The sequence below is a fragment of the Nannobrachium achirus genome (genome assembly GCF_963921795.1).
Source record: "Nannobrachium achirus genome assembly, chromosome: 7".
Taxonomy (NCBI): domain Eukaryota; kingdom Metazoa; phylum Chordata; class Actinopteri; order Myctophiformes; family Myctophidae; genus Nannobrachium; species Nannobrachium achirus.
In genome coordinates, this window is record NC_137816.1 from 46,914,225 (window position 1) to 46,936,105 (window position 21,881).

Below are 21,881 nucleotides of genomic sequence, written 5' to 3' on the forward strand. Positions count from 1 at the left end.
AACAGGATTCCGGGGAAATTATAATAATCTGTCCAGGAAAACAGTAAAAAATATATTTTTTAAACTGTAGGCTTTACAGAAGGGTTGCGTCATGGACATTTTACTGTCATTCGGCTTACACTTTTACACTGCTCTGAGGGGCACATCTTTTACTTCTGGTCCTGGACAGTAGCTCTTCCACTTTGCTTTGTTGCTACTTACGGAATTTTAACAAAGACAACTTTTGTCTTTGTGGTCCTTCAAAAAGACATTTTGTGGTAAGTGATGATCAAGATATACTGTAATTAATCAGTGGTGGACAAAGTAGGCTACTCAACCACAGTACTTGAGTCAAATTATAGATTCTTCAGGTAAAATTTTACTGAACTACAAGTGAAAGTTGCTCTGTCAAATTTGTACTTGAGTTAAAGTGAAAGAGTAGCCTACTTCATTTAAAAAATGATGTAACTTTTCTTTAATGAATAAAATGTAATATTGTCCAATCTGTATATGGTAGAGTATGTTAATACAATAAACTTGTATACAATTGTGGTGGTTGTATTTTGTCTCCCTGTTCTTCTATTGAGGCATTTAGATCATGTCAAAGGTCATGTCTCACCTGGACACAGGACCTGACAACGAATTTTGACCTGGTGGTCAACATTCAATTGACCGAATTCACGTTACGCAACTTCCTGGCACTGACGTCACGGTAGCAGGGGAAAAACTACTAATATCCCATAGAGTTAACACAGAAATCGCAAATTTAATCAATTTCCGAATAGTAATGTATAAAATACGGCTAGCATGATCAAGAACACAAGATAGTAAAAGGCATAATTTACTTTACCGTTCGAAATAATGATTTGTTGGCTTTAAGTCCAGCTATTTCTATGTTATTTTCGGTTATTTTACCCTCCAAAGCTGACGTCAGCACCCGGAAGTTGCTGAGAAATTCGCTGAGTGCGCATGCGTGGGCGGCCTGTGAATAGGGTCTATTTATCCCCTGAGCAAACAGGCATGGCTCTAATTTCAGCTTCATCTTACAATAAATGGGAAAATAACAGATCTAAAAAGTTCACAGATTTCACAATGTATCACGATGCAACACATTGTTGCATCTTTTATATTTGAAACAGGGCTTAAATGGTTTTCTTTTCCCTTCCTAGAATTGTGGTGGAGTCAAAAGTACCATAGTTGTCTTTGAAATGTAGTGGAGTGAAGTATCCAAAAATCCTTCAACTATAGGATTATTATTGTAGCCTATGATTGGTTCCCAATGCTGTGTCCTAAATGAAATGTAAAAATGTAGCTACCGGTACTTAATTGTTCTCACAAATCTTTCTCACAAGGCGCCCAAGGTGTGGTGGAAAATGTAAATGGTATAACTATGCACTTTGGAGAAAAGGATACACCGCCAATATAAAAACTTTAGGCAAGGTTGAAAAATTAAGCACCTATCTTTTATAGTTTAAATAAATAGTTACGAATATTCTTTGCTTAAGATGTGAAAGAAAATCTTTCACATCTTAAGCAAAGAATATTCTTCAAACAATATCTGGATGCATACATTCACCACAAACTTGGTGAATGTATGCCAGTATTCTTCTTAACATTTTCGTGACATTCTGCACTTCACTGTCTTGAGTGAACAATGAAACACGTACGCTAATGTAAACTAGTTTCAAAGGTTTTATAGCCCAAATTAGAAATGGTTAAGTAATATGAAGGTCATTACTATGATGTGATCTCTCTTATTAGGGCCCAGGCCTGCTGCGTCACCTACAAAAAGACCAGTTATTCCTAAGAGTTTCATCCTTTCATCCTGATGGCAAACTACCGTCAGCCACTGCTGCTGATGGGGCTTCTGTTTGCATGGATAGTCCAGGCTGCCCCTGACCACAACCACTTCTTCTACCAAGACTTCCTCAATGGAAAGAAAGACTGTATGTAGTCAACCTGCATGATTAAATTATTATATATTATTAATTAATTAACGCTTTCATTAATTAGTATAATATAATTGCGCCCGCCGGGAGCAGTTAGTATCAATACCTCCTCCTCATGTCAGTCAGTCAGTCAGTCACACCTCATGTCACGCTCCATGGCCGTCCTTGTCCCTTTTATGCCCATATATGAAGAATCCCTGATGTCATCAATTTTAACCCCATGTCATGCTCCATATATGGCTGTCCTTGTCCCTTTTATGCCCATATATGGAGATCCCTGATGTCATCAATATTAAGCCCATATCTGGTTTACTAGACTTTATCTCATATTGAATAGACCATATTCACACGGCGGCCATCTTTCTATCAAGTTAATGAAATGCCACCCTAGTTGCCACCCTGTGTAGGTGCAGTTTTCAATGCGAATTGGCTTTGTTAGTGCAGCATTGAGCTGACCTCTTCTCCCCATGGTTTTACCCTTCCCAGACTTTTTGAATCGTGTGAAGCTCAACGTGGAGACCTCCCAGGGCTCCCAGGCGTCTGTATTTGCTGTGGGTGGGGGAAACGCTACCCTGCCATGCAGATACTGGCATGAACCTGAGCTGAGCTCGCCCAAGACGGTCCGGGTCAAGTGGTCCTGGGTGCCCACGATCAGCGGCCAAGAGATGGACGTGCTGGTGGCCATTGGGTCCCGCAATCGAAGCTTTGGACAGTTCAGGTACACTGACGTGCTCAAGGTTAGGCCTGTAATCGCAATTATCTGACATAATCACAATTATATTTATCATAATCATCATCGTCGTTTCCATGTTGAAAAATATTTTCAACATCCATCCATCCATACTATAATTAGGGAGGTCAGTCAGTAGGTCAGTCAGTCACACAATGCATTTCCACCTTTATCTCTTCAGCAACTGATCCCAATTTTCACATGGCATTGGCCATTAGCATTATACAGACGGTGACGGAGCCCGATTTCCATTTTTCCCAAATTCAAGCTATTTATTAACGTTTCTACACCACTTCTGTTCAGCTTTACAGCCTGTTTTCAGGGTTACGGTCCGTTCCTCCAGGCCATGGGATCTATAGCCCCGGGCCCACACACAGTTAGGAATGTTGCAGTGACGACTCTCTCTCTCTCTCTCTCTCTCTCTCTCTCTCTCTCTATATATATATATATATATATATATATATATATATATATATATTAATATATGCATGGGTCACGCATGCACCGGGCATGCACCGGGTGATGTGTGTCTTCCAACGGGTATGGAGAAATTATGTGGAGCAAGCACATACATCCCCATACTAATCACCTAATTTTGCTGTTAAATTATTTGGATCCATCATAAATATACACTCCTCCATGGGCTGCTCCTTACATTATGATCTGTTGAACAGGGGCCGTGTGCATCTAAGACAGGACAGTCCTGGAGATGCCGCGCTCCTGATGACGGAGCTTGGGCTGAACGACATGGGCCGCTATCGCTGTGAGGTCATACAGGGGCTGGAGGACAAGAGCAGTTTAGTGGACCTTGAGCTACACGGTAAATCCATCAAATCCATCTTTATATTTTCACAGTGTACACTTTTGGACGATTGCTATCTAAAGATAAATTAGGAAAGTCTACGTCTGTCTGTGAGTCCGCGCTTACCGTACGTCATCCACTTGGAAAACCCTTGGAAATACATACAACTACATACTGTAGTTACCCAATGTTGTATGTGTGTTATATGCATATCACAATGCATATATTCTTGACCTTATAAGTCATTATAGAATGCTTTTATGTGTTATGCTTATTGTTTTGAAGCATTATGATTATTTATGAACAATAATTATACAGTGTTATACTGTGCATAGCAAGTGTTACTCAATGTTTTATGTATTTGATTATTCTTTTGTTCATAATTTTTCCATCATAGTGAACCTTACCTTTGAATGACCTTTTATGAATGGTGGATAACTAATTTGTTCTTACTGTACATATACTCACTGTAGGCGTGGTGTTTCCATATCAGCCCCCACATGGACGCTACCATCTGAACTTCTCGGGGGCCCAGCAGGCCTGCCAGGATCAAGACTCCACCCTGGCGACCTTTAGGCAGCTCTACCGGTCCTGGGAAGAGGGTCTGAACTGGTGCAACGCAGGCTGGCTGGCTGACGGGACGGTCCAGTATCCCATCACCCAGCCCAGGACACCCTGTGGAGGACCTGACCTTCCTGCGGGTGTGAGGAGCTATGGCAGACGCAACCGACACCATCATCTCTACGACGTGTTCTGCTTCTCTTCCTCACCTCGTGGTGGGTCCAGTCTTGAACAACAGACTATGTGCTTGTGCATGCAACAGTGCAGTCGTATAACCTTTGCGTATATGTATCCACAGCAAACGCCGGAGTGTTAGTTTAACACTGAGTGTAAAAAACAAGTGTAAAAAGTAGTATAGGTCTATTTTTGATTGATTGAATATTTTATTAGACAAAAATGGAGAACTGTACAAGTATAGTCAATACAATAAAGAAATGTAGTACAGTGCAAGTACAGTTAAACACCCTGCCTAAAAGGAACATCCCAAATAAGTTATTTTACGGTCTTGTTTATGTCGGAAGTCCTTGGTATTCAATTCATGGACATAACAAATAGCAAGCAAAGAAAACATTCAAATATCATCGCTTTTTAAACTCTAAACCAGCTGCCAATTGTGCTCCTCCGAACATAATATTATTAACAGTGTTCATGGGTGGTATGCTGGTGAGGGATCATGTGATTGTTGCTTGGTCAGGCTTCTGTTCAGTGGGGAGGGGGATCTGGGGGAGATAGTGTGAACCTCCATAATGAGTAATGTCCTATGCTGTTCCATGAAATTCCTTTCTGTCAGGTGAAAGGAAGCAGCTGGCGGATACACATTGAATAGAGATAAGATAATTAAGATAAGATAAGATAATTGATCACTCTGGGGAAATTCAGGTGCAAAAGACAGTACAGCAGTTAATAACAGGTTACAGTAAATGCAGCATGATGGTGAGACATCACAGTCACGGGGTGAGGGTTGCAGGCAGCAACAGGGTCTGCAATGCATATTGGAAATTGGAAATGACTGGGGGATTATATAGGAAGAAAAAAAAATCTGAAAGTAAACCAGTAAAACGCCTAAAGGCGAAAAGCAAGGTTGCGCCATGTCTTGGCCATCTGGCCAAAGGGATTTGGTTCCCCTGGCATCACAGGGATCTCCATATATGGCAATAAAAAGGATTTGGTTCCCCTGACATCACAGTGATTATATATTGGCATTCACAGATATGGGCTTAATATTGATGATCAGGGATCTCCATATATGGGCATAAAAGAGATTTGGTTCCCCTGGCATCACAGGGATCTCCATATCTCCATATATGGGCATAAAAGGGATTTGGTTCCCCTGGCATCACAGGGATCTCCATATATGGCAATAAAAGGGATTTGGTTCCCATGAAATCACAGTGATGTCAGAGCGTGATGTCAGAGCGTGAGGGTCAATCAGCAAAAAAGACAAGCATTACCCATACAGATACGGACAAGATGTGACCGTTCTCATAGTAAACTAATATGAATTCATTGGTTTCTCTTCTCTAGGGGAAGTCTACCATCTCCAGCCCCCGCTCAAGCTGAACCTGACAGAGGCCGAGGTGGCATGTCAACAGGAGGGTGCTGAGATAGCCAGGGTGGGCCAGCTCTACGCCGCCTGGAAGTTCACAGGGCTTGACAGCTGTGATGCTGGCTGGCTGGCTGATGGAAGCCTTCGCTATCCCATCACAAGGCCTCGCATCAACTGTGGTCTCTCAGGACCAGGAATACACAGCTTTGGGTTCCCGCCTCCACAGCACAAGCACGGAGTGTACTGCTATAAGTCAGTTACTGAGTGAATATAGGCCTACTGTACTTGCCTTGCCATTCAGAGATGTCAGAAACAGCACGTTGATATAGATTCCTTCTGTGTTGTTGTCCATTTTAGAGCATGTTATTATGATGGTGTGCTGTGGGGTAGGCTACACATGGGATTCCTCTGTAATTTCAAGGGCCGTAGGAATCTGTTGAATTACGATCACACATTACAGTGTTAAAATGTAATGGGTACGGTACCATTACATTTGTATACCCTGAGTTACAAATGTATAAATTAATACAGGATTTTACACTGCAATTTCACACTAGGTTAGTCTCGTAATGGTCGTGCAGTATAGGCCTACATTTCTGGTCCATCCATATATTACATAAATTACAATGAAAAGGAACTTTCAATGTTATATTAGACAAGCCCTTATCTCTATTGAATTGTACCTACTGTATTTCACCTGTACATAATCTCATTATTTTGTTATAAGCTATGGAGCGTAGAAGCACAAAAAGCATTACTGTATATACCAAATGCACCTCAGTTAATTTCCACATTATAATAGGTGGTGATGCTATTAACATTTTCAGTGATATCGGAAATAAAACTATTTTTGCATTACAATTAGATTGTCTGTCCCTTCAAACACATTGTATAGAGGATCATAATACATAGAACAAGGTATGTTGAATAACATGCTGTATGAAGCATGCAACAGTTGACCACCAGAGGGAGAAATGAGACTGGAAGTGAATGGTATGATATGATATCTGCAACTACAAAATATTAATTCTGTGTAATTTTATACCACACATGTTGCCACAATTTATCTTATAATCACATTTTTGAATTAGTTTTATCGTCGAAAAAGTATATCCAAAACAGACAGAGAGATCACATTAAATCTTTTGAAAACATTGATCAAATCAAATGTTTTATAGATCTTTTTATTCCATAAACAGAAACCATATATGGTCCTACTGCTATTTTGTTTAATTCTTCTGCAGCCATATCACAATCTGGGAAACATGTTACATTGAGAGACTATAACTCAAATGGTGATTCTCTAGCTGCCAGCAGATGGCAGTCAAATGTTTCATACATGAATGGATGGAACAAAATGTACAAACTTTTGTGCTGCTGTCATTCATTCATTAAAAGGAAACTTGGTGTAGCTCTATCACTTTATAATGGCGACGACTTTATTTGTTAATCCACAAATTAAATGTCATTCAGTTATGTAAAAAAGCATGGTCTAATGCGTTTTAAAAAAAATCAAGCTTAGAAGGTTTGTTTACATAATACAAAAAAAGAGATGCAATATTGCATGTATGTGATGTAACACATTCTTTTTGCTTTAGTGCAAGTCCTTGATTAACTGCATTCATGGAGTTATAGCAAACTGTAGAAAATATGACCTCTAAAGAATCTATGGAGAAGCTTCCAAAAGCAGAATATATTATATTTTAAATTATTATCTTAACCCATTCTTTTCTAAATTAGTTTGTTATTTTACATTAAAAGGGATTCTGTATTGCAGTTTTTCCTTATGTCAGGTCAAGTAGGCCTATTAACCCTATCTGTGTTTCCTGTGGAATTCAATGCATTACACTGGCCAGGCATTACCCCATCTGTAGGCTATTAATAAACCATTAAGAGACTGGGAAAGTATTCTGTCACTTTAGATTTTAACCACTTTAAACCATTGTTTTATACTTTGGCTATTAAAAAATAGCAGATCTACAAGTTCATATAGCATGGCACCAAGTGCTGCGCTATGAGCTTGTAGATCTGCTATTTTTGAAGAAATCATGAAAATGTGTGCAAATCTTTAAATAGGTCTCTATATTTTGAAAGCGGACATTTGTAACTGTAAAAAAATCTGTGCTTCAAAATACTTTGAGATGGGAGTCGCATTCATAACATATTTGGTGGTCCCTGCCACACCAACATCTCTTGAGATGTCACATTGTTGTATTGATGGTGATGGCCTTGGCCTTGGCCCTACAAGTAACCAACACGTTACCATGTAGGCCTACAAGTACAACCAACACGTTACCATGTAGGCCTACAAGTACAACCAAAACGTTACCATGTCTTCACTGCAGCCTACTAAGCAGTCCCACAAAGATTCTAGCTACACATCAGTTCTGGTCATTTTGACCTTGACCTTGATTGTGACCTTGAACCTTGAACCATTTCCCCCTTACACACACGTACGCACGCACGCGCGCATGCGCGCACGCTTGCGCGCACACACACACACACACACACACACACACACACACACACACACACTACCAGTAAGACTCCCTAATCAGGAGATAAGCGACCGTCAGGTCGCAGCGTGATAGAGAGCAAAATGTGTTGGAGCAGTGTCCAAAAAAGTGTTTGAAAAAATCGGCCTGATGGTGGCGCTATATGGGAGAGATGCATGTTGATGACATGAGTGTAGACATATTGTGTACCAATTTGCATGATTGTAGGGCAAAATCTGTAGGAGAAGTGTCCAGAAATGTGTTAGAAAAAAATCGTCCTGATGGTGGCGCTATATGGGACAAATCCATGTTGAAGACATGAGTGTAGACCAAGTGTGTACCGATTTGCATGATTTTAGGTCAAAATTTGTAGGAGCAGTGTTCAAAAATGTGTTTTGCAAGAATCAGCCTTATGGTGGTGCTAGAAGAGGGCCATGTGAGAATTGATTGAATTGATTGATTGAGGTTGTGGTTTGGCAGGCAAGGAGTGTGTGTGCAAAATTTGGCATGGATCGGGGCAACGGTTGCGGAGATATGATCACTTGATCAGGGCAAAAGTGTGACGTGTGACAGACTGACTGACTGACTGACTGACTGACTGACTGACAGCTGGTCGAGGACTGACAGCTGGTCGAGGTTTTGATAGTAACTGCGACCTGACGGTCGCAACAATATGCTGAAATAAACATACCCTATTGTGATCTTCTGTGTTTCTGATTTTTTTTTTGTGTGTGTGTTTGTTTTACCTGAATAAAATGTGTTATATTGCAATGTTATGCAATGTGCAATACTACTCCAAGTTTACATGTTTTGTGAGCCATGGTATTGTCACTGTGGTATAACCTGGATATATAAACACTTACACCATTGCCTACACAGAGCCCTGCACAGCCGCCACTTATCAGCCATGAAGGGCAGAGTAAAAGAAGAAAGAGGTCCTACTGCAAAATGAGAGAAGTGAGCTCATTGTGCTCTCTGTGCAGTGGCTCTGTCTGCAAAGACCACAGGGACAAGCTGGTGCTGCTGATTTGCACAAATACATTAACTAACATGCACATGCACATGTACGCACGCACAAACAAGCTCTCTCTCTCTCTCTCTCTCTCTCTCTCTCTCTCTCTCTCTCTCTCTCTCTCTCTCTCTCTCGCTCTCTCTCTGCCAGGAAATCAGATTCAGATTTGCAAATCTTGTTATGCCACTGTCTGCCTAAGTATAATATGCTTCCAATGTTTTTTCTTATTTTTATATGGATAGGGTAGGGATTAGGGCAGTATAAACGTTATATTACAAAGACCACAACTGTATTACAGAGGTAATTGTGTTTTTTTTTATGTCCATCTTTACATTCATTAAATCCTGTGTTGCACAGTCAAGAATATTAACATCAGCTGGGAGATGTCATGCACAATATGTCTAAAACATATCAACCCTGATTTTTACGTCATCACACAACAGAGTATCAAATATAAGCATAAATACATGGGATATCATTCTGGAGTTGATTGCCTCTCTGCCAGTCTGTGAAAATGATAGACCTGAAGCCACATGATCATATACTGTTAGTAGCCTGCCCAAACCAACTTTGCAGGTGGCTCACTGGCGAATACAGTAAAGTGTGAATGAAGACTACATGTGGTGGCTGTTTTCTTTTCTTATTATATATTCTGAATTAATTTTTATTTCATGCCCTATTCAAATATTGTTTGTAATGTGTGTCATGATGACCCTAATGAAGGACACAAGCCGAAATATCTTGGCCTATACAATAAAGTTTCAGGAGTTTGCTCTCAATGTAAAGCACTGTAAATTGCTCTGTTGTTGAAATGTGCTCTACAAATAAACCTGCCTTGCCCATTAGTCATTCTGGGAGTTGCCAGGTTATTGTGCAGATCTGCTAGATAGCAGTTTCACGCTCTGACCCTCACAATTTTGACACAATCCTGTGACTTGAATGTGCGTCACACAAGGTTCATGTGAATGAATGTTATACTAGCACATTGGCCCGGTGCCATATTGGCATTTAGCCTTGTGAGCAGATTACCTTGCAACCATTGTGTCCATTTCTTTTTACCTCCTCCCTCTTTTACCTGCATTGTTGTTTTCCTCACAATTACATTTTTGGAGCTGTGTGAAGCACAGGCTCCCTATACGTGGCCGTGTGGGTCTGTCTGTGTGTGTGTGTGTGTGTCTGTCTGTATGTAGCCTGAACTTCCTAAACTTCGGCACGCCACTAGTCCCACAGTTTTGCCACCACACACTCGCGCCATATGTCAAATCGACCGGCTTACTCGGGAATCGTGGGCTATTACTTTTCTAAGAGAAAGGTTCTATAGTTTAATTGATATTAATTTATTAGTGAATTAATTTTCCCCATTGACTTATAATGGGAATTGCAAAAACTCACATTCAATTATTTGTCTCTCGCAAACCATAGGGGCTAGAGTTTCAAGACTTGGAGAGGAGGTTCATAATGATTTCAAGGATTAAATAAAAAATAATTGTGTCATTTGGCCGCATGGTGGCGCCATAACACCCCACTTTACGTTTTGGCCTGTAACTCTTGAACCGTAGGTCGGAAAATTAAAAATATTTTTTCCCTGGATTCCTTGGGTCATGACGCATCTCCCCATATAGGCCACGCCCATTTGCGCCATGATAGATTTTCCGCCATCTTGAATTTTCTCCAAAACACACTTTTTGCTCCTTTTCCTACATATTTTCTTCAAATGTCACAAAAAACGGTACACATGATCCACACACACACACACACACACACACACACACACACACACACACACACACACACACACACACACAGCTCCACTTCACACGGGTGTGATTTTTTGTATTACTATTATATATATATATATATATATATATATATATATATATATATATATATATATATATATATTGTTTATAGATATAGCCTACCAATATATTTCTATGCAATATATTATGAATTAAGTGTTGTTCCTATGTGAAGCATTGTGTTACTAAAATAATGATTGCTATTATTGCGACCGTAGGTCGCATTTACTACCAAAACCTCCACCGGCTGTCCGTCCCTGAGTGAGTGAGTGAGTCACACGTCACACGTCACACTTTTGCCCTGCTCATATCTCCACAACCGTTGCCCCCATCCATGCCAAATTTTGCACACACACTCCTTACCTGCCAAACTACAACCTCCAAGGACCCCCAGAGCTCCAGGGACCCCCAGGTGTAAAAAATGACCAAATGTGCAAAAATGACCAAATGACCACCCCAACGGGCTGCTCACGGGGAATTCCCGGGGACCACCCACTCCTGGTGCTCCAGAACGGATGCAAAAGTGGTGACGCCCCCAGTGGAGGACCCCCTCCACTGCAGCTCACATAAAATGCCGTAACTCGGGCTAGGAGCGTCCGGGAGAGCCGGGGCCGGTACCTATTCGTCCGCCAAGGCAACGCGGAGACCCCACCCCTCATTTCTCACATGGCCCTCTTCTAGCGCCACCTTCAGGCCGATTTTTAAAACACATTTTTGGCCACTGCTCCTACAGTTTTGGCCCTAAAATCACGCAAATTGCTACACAGTATGTCTACACTCATCCCATCAACATGAATCTGTCCCATATAGCGCCACCTTCAGGCCGATTTTTAAAAACACATTTTTGGACACTGCTCCTACAGATTTTGCCCTAAAATCACGAGAATCACTACACACTATGTCTACACTCATGTCATCAACATGGATCAGTTTTTTTTTTTGGAAAAACACATTTTTGCCCTATTTGTGGAGATAAGTGACCTACGGTCGCTTATCTCCCGATTAGGGAGTCTTACTGGTGATATATATTATATATCATGATAGTATTAAGAATGGAATGTCTAAGAATTGAGTTGTCAATTTGAAAAGATACAAACTGTGAGGGGAAAAGTATTATAGAATAGAATAGAATAGAATAGAATAGAACCACAGCTGGAAAATCATCTATGGCCTCACCCTATATAGGCACAAGACAACTTACATAAGATCATTCAAGGTGGTACAATAACCTCCCAGATGTCAAGAAGAGGAACATGACAATCAAAGTAAGATATTATTTGATGCAATTGTAGTGATTGGTTTTGTTTCAACAGGTCAAAATACTGGTCACAAAAAGACCTATTGAATACCTTTTTCACTGGTAAATGTGTTTTAAACTGCTGACCTTACTGTAGCCTATATTAAACACAGAGCAAGCTCCTTTTGCAAAAGCACAACAAACTTACACTCTTTGAAAGTTTCTCCGTGTCACCACCCTGTGGAGTTTCAAAGACAAGGCAGGTAATTTCTTATTTTTATACACATCACTACCAGCCTCCCTGAACTGACTAGTACTCCTACAAGTACTGTTCTAACCATATTAATAGTTAATAACAGTGATTTTCAACCAGTAGTCCAGGGACCAACTGTGGCCCTTGGGGGTTCCAGCCAGGTGGTCCCCAGCTAAATGATGGAGAGTTACCAAATGGACCCTTATGTCCATTTGGTTTCATTTTACTCAAGAGTTAAATTATTGTTAAACATCTGCAGTACTTAATTTACAAGAAGTCTACAGAATTAGAGAATGTAGAAGGATTGTTATTTTGATCAACATGTGTCTGTTTATCTCTGGTACCAACATCATGGAATTGTGGACAAAACCTGATCCAACAACAACAAAATATATTTGGTCTGAGAGGCTGAATATCATCAAATGGTGGTCTGTGGCTCAAATTAGATAATTGACCATTCTTTTCAATTATCACATATTCAATCATAACTGTTATTATAGCCATTTAATGTATTATATTCAATAATGCATGCAGCTGCCTTACTCAGTTACACACGCCATACTTATTACAACTTAACTTATGATGTTCATTCAAATGATCAGTAAAGAATAATGACAGTCTTCATTTTTCCACATGGCGTGACTTAAAGGGATAGTTCACCCCCAAAATGCCTTTTTTCCTATATCGATTACTTACACCGTGGAGACTTGAATTCATGGATATCTTTTCGTTTTCTCGCATTCCTAAGCCAATAATTTGAGGAGACTCTGTATCTCCATAGGGAACAAAGCAGCCTCTTTGTGTCTCCATAGGGAACCACTGCTGGTAATCGAATTATTGTCTTTTATAGGAATGTGACAAAAACAATATCCATGAATTCAAATCTCCATGAGTAAAAAAGGTAATCTTTTAACTCTTTACAGATGCAAACTGTAAATGTACAGTACTGGACAATCATGTGTGTGTATATGCAATGCATTTCAATGTATAATCCACTGTATAGCCTATGCAGTAGGCCTATAATAATGATTTATGTTTTCTATTGCAATGTCTACTTACACCGAACTTGAGGTCCTCCTGACTCTGCATTTATTTATGAAAGAGAGACATATTTGCACCAATGTCAGCATGTCAATTCCTTATAAACTCAAAGTGATTCTGACTCATGATTTTTCCCTGCAGAATTGATCTGTCACATTACACAGAAGACTGTGTCCTTAACATCACATGGTAACCAAATGAAGAGAGAGAGAGAGAGAGAGCGAGAGAGAGAGAGAGAGAGAGAGAGAGAGAGAGAGAGAGAGAGAGAGAGAGAGAGAGAGAGAGAGAGGGGCACGCCTCTCATAGATTCTTCAATTCATCTGATGGAAATTAATGTGCATATAAGATACTTATACTTTTAAGGCAGGAGAAAGGGAAGAGCAGCTGAGAATGATTCATATGGCAAAGGCTCAGAATCAAGCAAGCTTTAAATAGAAATCATTGGATTCCTTTTACTTGGCAACTTCCCCCTCATAGTTGAGGTTCTCGAGGGTGTAAACCCCAGAGTAAGTGATGTTTTGGTTGTAAACCTCAGGAAACTGTGTCATGGCACACACTGGGCTGGGTAGATTCTAAACAAAACAACACCAGGAGACCAAAACAGAATATTTGTTAATGAATGATAGAATTTATACCCTTTTCAGATAACCCCATGGTCAGCTAGCTACCTCCTGTAGTTTTCTGGCTGTCTCACTTGGTTGTGAAGTACAGGACGGTCTCGGCTTACATAATATCATACAGTAACACTGTTGTATGCAACACTGCTGGACCTACACGCTAAAATTATAAAGACTACATACTACATTCCACGTGTGTGTTCTAATCAGCAAATAAAGTAAGATCTGCAGACAGACTCTCCTGCAATTTACACACTAGTGTTAGGGCCCTCAAGTTGATATGGCTATCTGTTATGCTACCTGAATCAGATAACATCTTGGCTGCATAGACCTCGTGGAAATACTAGTTGTAAAAGAAACAATGCATACAGACTGTTTTTATTTCTTGCGTAATGGGTAAAAGTACCCATGAAGCAGAAATCTTCCATTCCATTGCATGTTTTCATATAAAATGATATAATATATAAAATAGCAGATCTACAAGCTCACAACGTGAGTCTATATAGGGCTGAAGTGGTCAATGTTATTTTTGTCTTTGCCCTGTTGTAGCTTAGTTTTTCTCTGACCCATTAGTCTAGTGAAGTTGGGTCCTATGTAATTGGACTGTTTGCCTATATGCAGTTTTTTGCCTTGTTTTACAGTTTTTTGCCTTGTTTTAAACCTGTAGCACTTTGAGATTCAAAAGAATGTAAAGCGCGTTATAAATAAAATGCATTATTATTATTAATGTAAGTTTTGTAATAATATTTAAAATCCACAAAGTAACTAGTAACTAAAGTTTTCAAATAATTGAAAGTAGGCCACAATATTTGGATCCGATCTGAGATGTAGTGGAGTAGAACTACCATAGTAAAAGTATTGGAAATGGAAAACACTCAAGTAAAGTACAAACACCTCAAAATTCAATACTTAGGTAAATCTACTTAGTTACTTAACACCACTGGGCCAAATGTTCAAATTCATTTTCATTTTGTTGTTGCATTCAAAAATATGCAAGAATGGGTTAAGGAATAAAAAGGACAAGGAAAGGAAGGTGTGTGGGTGGGGGGCGGGGACTAGAGAAGACAACATTCAGCGATTCGATTGGCTGTGTGGGTTTTCTCTTCCGCAGGACGAAATGCTTTATATAGCCAATCAGGTGCCAGCAGGCAGTATGAGTAGAGCTGCTCTTGCCATCCTGTTCTCTCGGTGTGGAAGAACGATCCAAGCGACAACACGTCCCAAGCTTTCACCCCACTCATACCATGGAGGACTCAAGTAGTTGACGTTTCCTGAAACCTTCTCTTTTTAAGCAATTCTTCCGTCTGATCACTGACGACTCCTGAAAGTGAACTAGACCGTGACCCTGGTTTTTATTAACGTTTCCTTGCGACTTTCCCTGAGCTTTTTAAATCCACAGACATGAAGTACATTATCGGCATCGGCGGGTGAGTGCTGCTGTGTTGCTAAATGAATGGTTATTGTTAGTGTAGTAGCCTCTAGGCTCTGTCTCTACTAGGCCTCGCACGTGGAAACAGGGTGTGTGCTGACCGGCTAACCGCCATGCCTCGTTTTACTAGTTATATCTTTTTATATACATTTGGATTTTTTTTAAATATATTGTACTTATATTTATTATTTTATATATATTTTATACCGTTAATTTACATTATATTGTTTTTTTTATGATATATTTTATATTTATATAGGCCTATATTTTAATTATATGCTAATTATGTATCATATTTTTTATTGTTCAGAAATAATGTTTCATCAGTCCCACATGTAAATTACCGCCCCTTTGACAAAGATTAACACATATGTTTAATGAATGGTCTTTATAACTAGGCTATACTGCAACGTAGAGGCTACTACTGCAACGTACGTGGGCTATACGGAAGCTATAAGCGGATAACAAAAGAAAACGGCGCAAAAATGAACACTGAACTGTTTATTTACTATTGGGGGAGGTTATACTGAGTTCAGTGTGCCATGAGCTTACATTACTACTAGTAAGTAATGTTAGCTGGGCGTGCGATAAGTGATCCATGTGTGCTTTTTTTAATCTAGGGTCACCAATGGAGGGAAGACCACCCTCACCAACAGGCTGATCAAGAACTTGCCCAACTGCTGCGTGGTACATCAGGATGACTTCTTCAAGGTGAGTTTATTGCACGTTTTCTTTCCCCCCTCTTTGTGGATATAGGGATAGTTTGTTGTGGAGCGTTAATAATAACACCAGTTCCATGTGATACTGGATATCTGTTACAGTAAGCATTAATGGAGTTAATGTGTAACGAAACAGCAGATTGCTCCTCCTAGCTTCTGATGTTGTGGCGTTAAAGTTGCCATGGTAGTGTATCGAAACACTATGATCAGAGACTTGCATTTTAAGCAGTCTAGTAGCACTAGTGGAATGTACCTGGGTACATCTTATCCATGTATGTTTCAGCCCCAAGATCAGATTGAGGATGGCGAAGATGGCTTTAAGCAGTATGATGGTAAGCCTGGGTCTTTATGGAGGGCTTTTGTTTACGTGTTTGTGTGTGTGTGAGAGAGACGAGTGTGTGGAGTAACATGGTGCCTTTAATTGATGTAATCTGCATGCTTAATATCGACGATGCGTTACATGTCATTTCTCACTCTCTCCATACATATATGTGCTTCCTTCCTCCTCCGTCTCTCTATCTCTCTCTCGCCCTTTCTCACACAGTCATTACTGCTTTGGACATGGACGCCATGATGGATACGATCTACGCGTGGGAGGAGAACCCTGTGAAGTTTGAGAAGTCGCACGGTGTTAATAACACCTTGGACACTGACATCCTTTCAGAGTCTGAGCACAACAAGGAGGAGGAGACTCACATCCTGATTGTGGAAGGTTTCCTGCTTTACACCTATGGGTGAGAAGTGTTTGAGTGGCTCACTCTGATCTTATTGTAATTGCTGGGAAGGTTAATTTATCACCCAAAATATAATATATAATGGATTACTAATTAACTAATGTTGTTGTAATCAGTTAGTAACACAGTGATCGTTTTTTTTGCATACTCTAAAATCAGTGACATAACTATGTTAAATGACATAAACCTAAATTACATGCAAGTAATCTCTTAAGTGACTATGTTCACACTGTGTCCTTCTGTGCTCTTGCAGACCTTTGATCGACGTGCTGAACCAGCGTTATTTCATTTCCATTCCATACGAAGAATGCAAAAAGAGGAGGTGGTAAGTGCTTCCGCATGCTGTTTGTATGTATGAGACTTTACGGTCGCGAGGTTTATTCCAGTGGTTCCCAAACCCTGTAGCTCGAGACCCAAAAGAGAAATGAGACGTTTGCCTGGGACACAAACTAGTGAAAACGGCAGATCTCACAACATGTTGCTTTGCGCCGCATTGTGAGCTTGTAGATCGGCTATTTTCACTACTTCTTAAACATTTGTTTTCTAATTTGGGAAATTTCTTCGATATTATCTATTAATGAAATTACTTAGAAAAATCTTTGCATTTCTTTTTTAAATTCATGAAAATCTTAGCTTTTTGGGGGAATGTTTTAAAAAAATGTTTTGAAATAATAATAACTAAAAACAAATGTAGGAAACAAAAAATTAAGGGACCCATAAAAATGTGTCGACCCACTGTCTGGGAATCAGTGGTTTATTCCATGTGTCGTGATCTGTGTCGCCCCGACAGCTCACGAAACTACGCGGTGCCAGACCCGCCCGGTCTGTTTGACGGACATGTCTGGCCCATGTACGTCAAACACAAGAACATCATGGAGGAGTCTGAAGTTGATGTTTGTAAGTATTGTCTGGGTACTGTGTTCTGCACTTCAATTTAGTCTTCATCTGCCTTTGTGTTATCAGTGAGATGCTTTAAGGGAAACTGTCAATGTTTAATGTGAATCCCATCGGTGACTGGAGGAACACAGATGAAAATCCTTCTTCCAAAGGCAAAATCAAAAAGAGTGAGCTCTTAACATTTCTCCACATTTGGAGGACTGATTTGCAGATAGCAATAGAATGATAGGATTCAGGTTAAATATTGAAGTTCGACGTTTCCTTGCAATGTGTGAACATGTGGCATCTTCCATTACAGTGCAGCTAGATGGAACCAAGTCAAAGGAGCAACTGTACAACTTTGTCTATGGAGACATCCTGAATGGAATCCAGAACGAGCAGAAGTGTCTGCAATAAACAAAGGTACACAGCTCATCAGTATGCTTTTCTTTTATTTGAACAATGTGTTACAAAACAATATATTTCTAAGTATAAACCTGTGAAGTAATGTGATTTTTTTTGTGACAGGTCAGATGATCGGCTTTGAGGAGTTCATCATATTCAGCCTAGAGGAAAAACACAGCCTTTTGCCATTAACAGTTTCTACCTGGCAGCTCAACAGTTTTGACTGCTACGACTTTTCTAAATGTAAATTATTCCTTTCCTGATGGCATCAAATGCTGGCATGATTTTTATATCCACCATATTTATTGCTTTGTTACCAGCTTACAACTCCTGAAGTTGACGGAGAAGTTCAGAGGATGGTTACATAACATCAATAAAAGATCCTTCTGCAAACCTGATTGTTTGGTATTTAGTTCGCTCCTGTCAAATATTTGCATTGAATGTACACTTATGAAGTGTTCAAGAATACGATACATCACCTGTACTCCACTATTGACTGTGACTATTGGCAGTGATAGATGATGGCTAATAGATGATGATAATAATAAACTTTATTTGTATAGCACCTTTCATGACATGAAATGCAGCTCCGAGTGCTTTACAGAGCAGAAATGAAGCACAAGTGCTTAACAGAAAGAGTAACTTTCTCCATGCAGGGATAGGTCAACTCAACTCGAATATAGCGTTCTGAGGGGGTTCCGGGTGCAGATTCGGAGTATACTTAGGTAAAGAGTTATAATCTGCACTCACAAAGTCTTATGTATGAGTCTTTTTAATGAAACTTCAGCAGAGCAAGCAAACAGACGCGTTTTGGCTAAGCCGTCATCAGTGTTACTCATGACGGCTTAGCCGAAACGCGTCTGTTTGCTGGCTCTGCTGCTGCTGAAGTTTCATTAAAAAGACTCATACATAAGACTTTGTGAGTGCGGATTATAACTCTTTACATAACAGAAAGAGTACACATGATTAAGATAATTAGCAGTAATAGAGACAGGTTATGGCTGAGGACCTACGTGTCACTATTAGTGCTCATTATGCATGGCCTACGTCACCTCAACAACCCCTGAGGCGTTGGTATAGAGTAAGTGGTGTGCAACATTCATTATCTGACCAACATGCGACAGTTGCTGTGAGTGATAGCAGAGTGGCATCACAAGACTCGACCATGTGACATTGAAAGAGGAAATGTTGACGTCCTACTCTCGAATTCTCGAGTTACATAACAAATTATTTTGTGAATTCCGCCCAGCATATAGAGTAGATTCCAAAATGGAACACACCTCAACCGACCCCAAGAGTGAAAACGAGGTAATGGGGCCACTGATTTAAGGGGGGGAAAAAAGGGGAAAAAATTATGTAACAGGCAAACCACCTTTATTGTTATAATTTCACTATGTCATAAAATATATAAAAGCAAACAACTGCTTTGCAATAATCACTTTAATGAAGCCTTTGTGCCATATTAACATTTAGACCTGGTGCCCCCTATAAGTTATCCCTTTCAAACCTCTGTGTCTCAGTATTTGCTAATTGCTATACATATAGCAATATCATTCATTTTACATTTTTTTAATAAGAATTTGAAGGTTTTCAGAAGGCATTTTTACAATCGGCCTCGGGTATAAATGGGTTAAAACATTACCACATACACAGACATTTAAAATTAGTTTCTATAATCTTTTGTCCATAATCATCATGATGAGGCAAGTGTAAAGCTATTGCAAGACATGAATAAATGATGGATAAATGCATTTGTGCTTAAATGTATGCTCTGTGGCCAATTAACACAAATGATCCTTTGCTATTCTAGTCTTTCTACCATAATTTCCCCCACCATGGAAATAATGTAGAATAAGTGAAACAGGTCTGGAACATCTTGAACCATGAATGAGGAGTGCTGAGGGGGCGGGAACATTTCCAGCAGTCCATATAGTGAAGTGTTATGCAATGCTGAGAAGTAGGGCATGGAATTTTTGCCTTTTGGCCTACATATGGAAAGTATATGAGTTTCCTTTCATTATGTCAGTGGATCCTTACTATTGCTTTTTTTCCCCTTTTAAATGAAAAGTGAGGTTTGCCGTCATATATAATGCAACATAGCCCTTTAGATAGTTAAATAGCAACATCTTATCTTTTGCTTGTCTGAGTTTATCCTAATAAAGTTGTAATCTGTTTTGTCCCTTTCCCCTGGCCCCACACACATGTATATACATTCCAGATATTGCTATTATTAACAGCACAAATACATATCATATACTGTATTATGTATTTGTGTATAGTACAATTGCGGATGCAGTTGGTGCAGGATAGAATTCTGAGTGAACCATGTGTTCTATCTATAGTGACTTTAACATGCACAAAACAATGCCTCTATTGACGATCCAGACAGTCATAACCACAGCTCACACATGTGCATGCATTCTCACTCACACAGTGAACCTGTCTTGTCTGTCTCAATGTCAGATGAGATGACTAATCTAGGTTACGCTCTCTCTCTCTCTAGATATACACTCACATAACGTAACACACACACACACACACACATACACAGCGGTGGAACAAGTACCCACATATTTTACACATATTTGTAAAAGTATCAATACTGCAATATAGAAATACTCTGTTACAAGTAAAAGTCCAGAATATGAAAGTTGGTTGGCATCAAAATACCTAAAGTAAAAGTACAAAATCTTTGGAAATCGCAGATCTACAAGCTACAGTACATGCGATGTGTTGTGAGCTTGTAGATCGGCTATTTTCAAATAGCCTTAGGTATAAAATAGTGCTAAGGTGGTTCATATTTGTTTTATAATATTATAATTTATAACAGCAAAGTAACTAGTAACTAAAGTTTTCAAATAAACATAGTACAATTAGTAGTACAATATTTGGATCCAAGATGTAGGCTATTGGTGTAGAAGTAAAAGTATTGGTAATTGGAAATACTCAAGTAAAGTACAAATACCTCAAAATTGTACTCAAGTACAGTACTTGAGTAAATGTACTTAGTTACTTTAAAACACTGCACCTACACAGTATATTTAGAAATAAAAACTGTAATCAATTGTCAACATTTAATGAGTTTTTGATTATTCAGTGTGGTTGTTAAAATATTCAGTAACACCAACTTCAAAGACAACGTTGTCACATGTAGTGCAGTGTGGAGGCCTCACATTCCATACCTACATACTATTCTTTATCACATGCACATACTGTACTTAGCGCACACTCAAACCCATTGGCATATGTACACTAATGCAAGCGCCCCTGCTTGAACCTCAAACACCTCATATAGCAAACCTCTTTCCTTATATCCCCTTCTTGTCTCATATTTTTGATGTTGGCATTTTGATTACACAGATGCTAGGTTTGATGTTAACCTGGCAGCACACTTTCTTTGAAGCACTACAGTGTTCTCTTTGCACTCTACTTGTGTGACTATATTCCTTGTCATTTGTTGACTGGGGTTTGTACGATTAAATTTACTCTGATTTTGCAATCACAAGTCGTTCTGGATAAGGGCGTCTGCTGAAATCCTAAATTTTAAATGTTAACCATTTTATGCTATCCCACATTGCATCCTATGTCATTAACGTATCCATTTTAGACATGCTATACAGTATTGTCTGTGATTTTGCTGCCTGCAACCTTTTGGTTCAGTTGCTGGCAATCAGCCATACAGACTAGCGAGTTAATG

General features: G+C 39.5%; 2 protein-coding genes across 3 annotated transcripts; both read left to right on the plus strand.

Moving 5' to 3' along the window:
- Positions 1 to 1,807: 1,807 nt before the first annotated feature.
- On the plus strand, positions 1,808 to 5,835 carry LOC308288794 (hyaluronan and proteoglycan link protein 3-like; the record flags this gene model as incomplete). Its single annotated transcript, XM_080730264.1, has 5 exons — positions 1,808 to 1,925; positions 2,415 to 2,646; positions 3,333 to 3,478; positions 3,934 to 4,236; positions 5,546 to 5,835. 5 exons carry the CDS (start codon positions 1,808 to 1,810, stop codon positions 5,833 to 5,835), a joined length of 1,089 nt encoding a protein of 362 aa, XP_080586390.1.
- Positions 5,836 to 15,186: 9,351 nt separating this feature from the next.
- mibp2 (muscle-specific beta 1 integrin binding protein 2) lies at positions 15,187 to 18,577 on the plus strand. 2 transcript variants are annotated; one of them, XM_080729235.1, is made up of 8 exons: positions 15,187 to 15,448; positions 16,071 to 16,161; positions 16,453 to 16,501; positions 16,714 to 16,903; positions 17,157 to 17,228; positions 17,694 to 17,800; positions 18,099 to 18,202; positions 18,308 to 18,577. In XM_080729235.1, exons 1-7 carry the CDS (start codon positions 15,423 to 15,425, stop codon positions 18,194 to 18,196), a joined length of 633 nt encoding a protein of 210 aa, XP_080585361.1. In that variant the 5' UTR covers positions 15,187 to 15,422; the 3' UTR covers positions 18,197 to 18,202; positions 18,308 to 18,577. The 2 variants fall into 2 exon arrangements, with proteins under 2 accessions (XP_080585361.1, XP_080585362.1); XM_080729236.1 differs by having other exon boundaries at positions 18,313 to 18,577.
- The last annotated feature ends 3,304 nt before the right edge of the window (positions 18,578 to 21,881 follow it).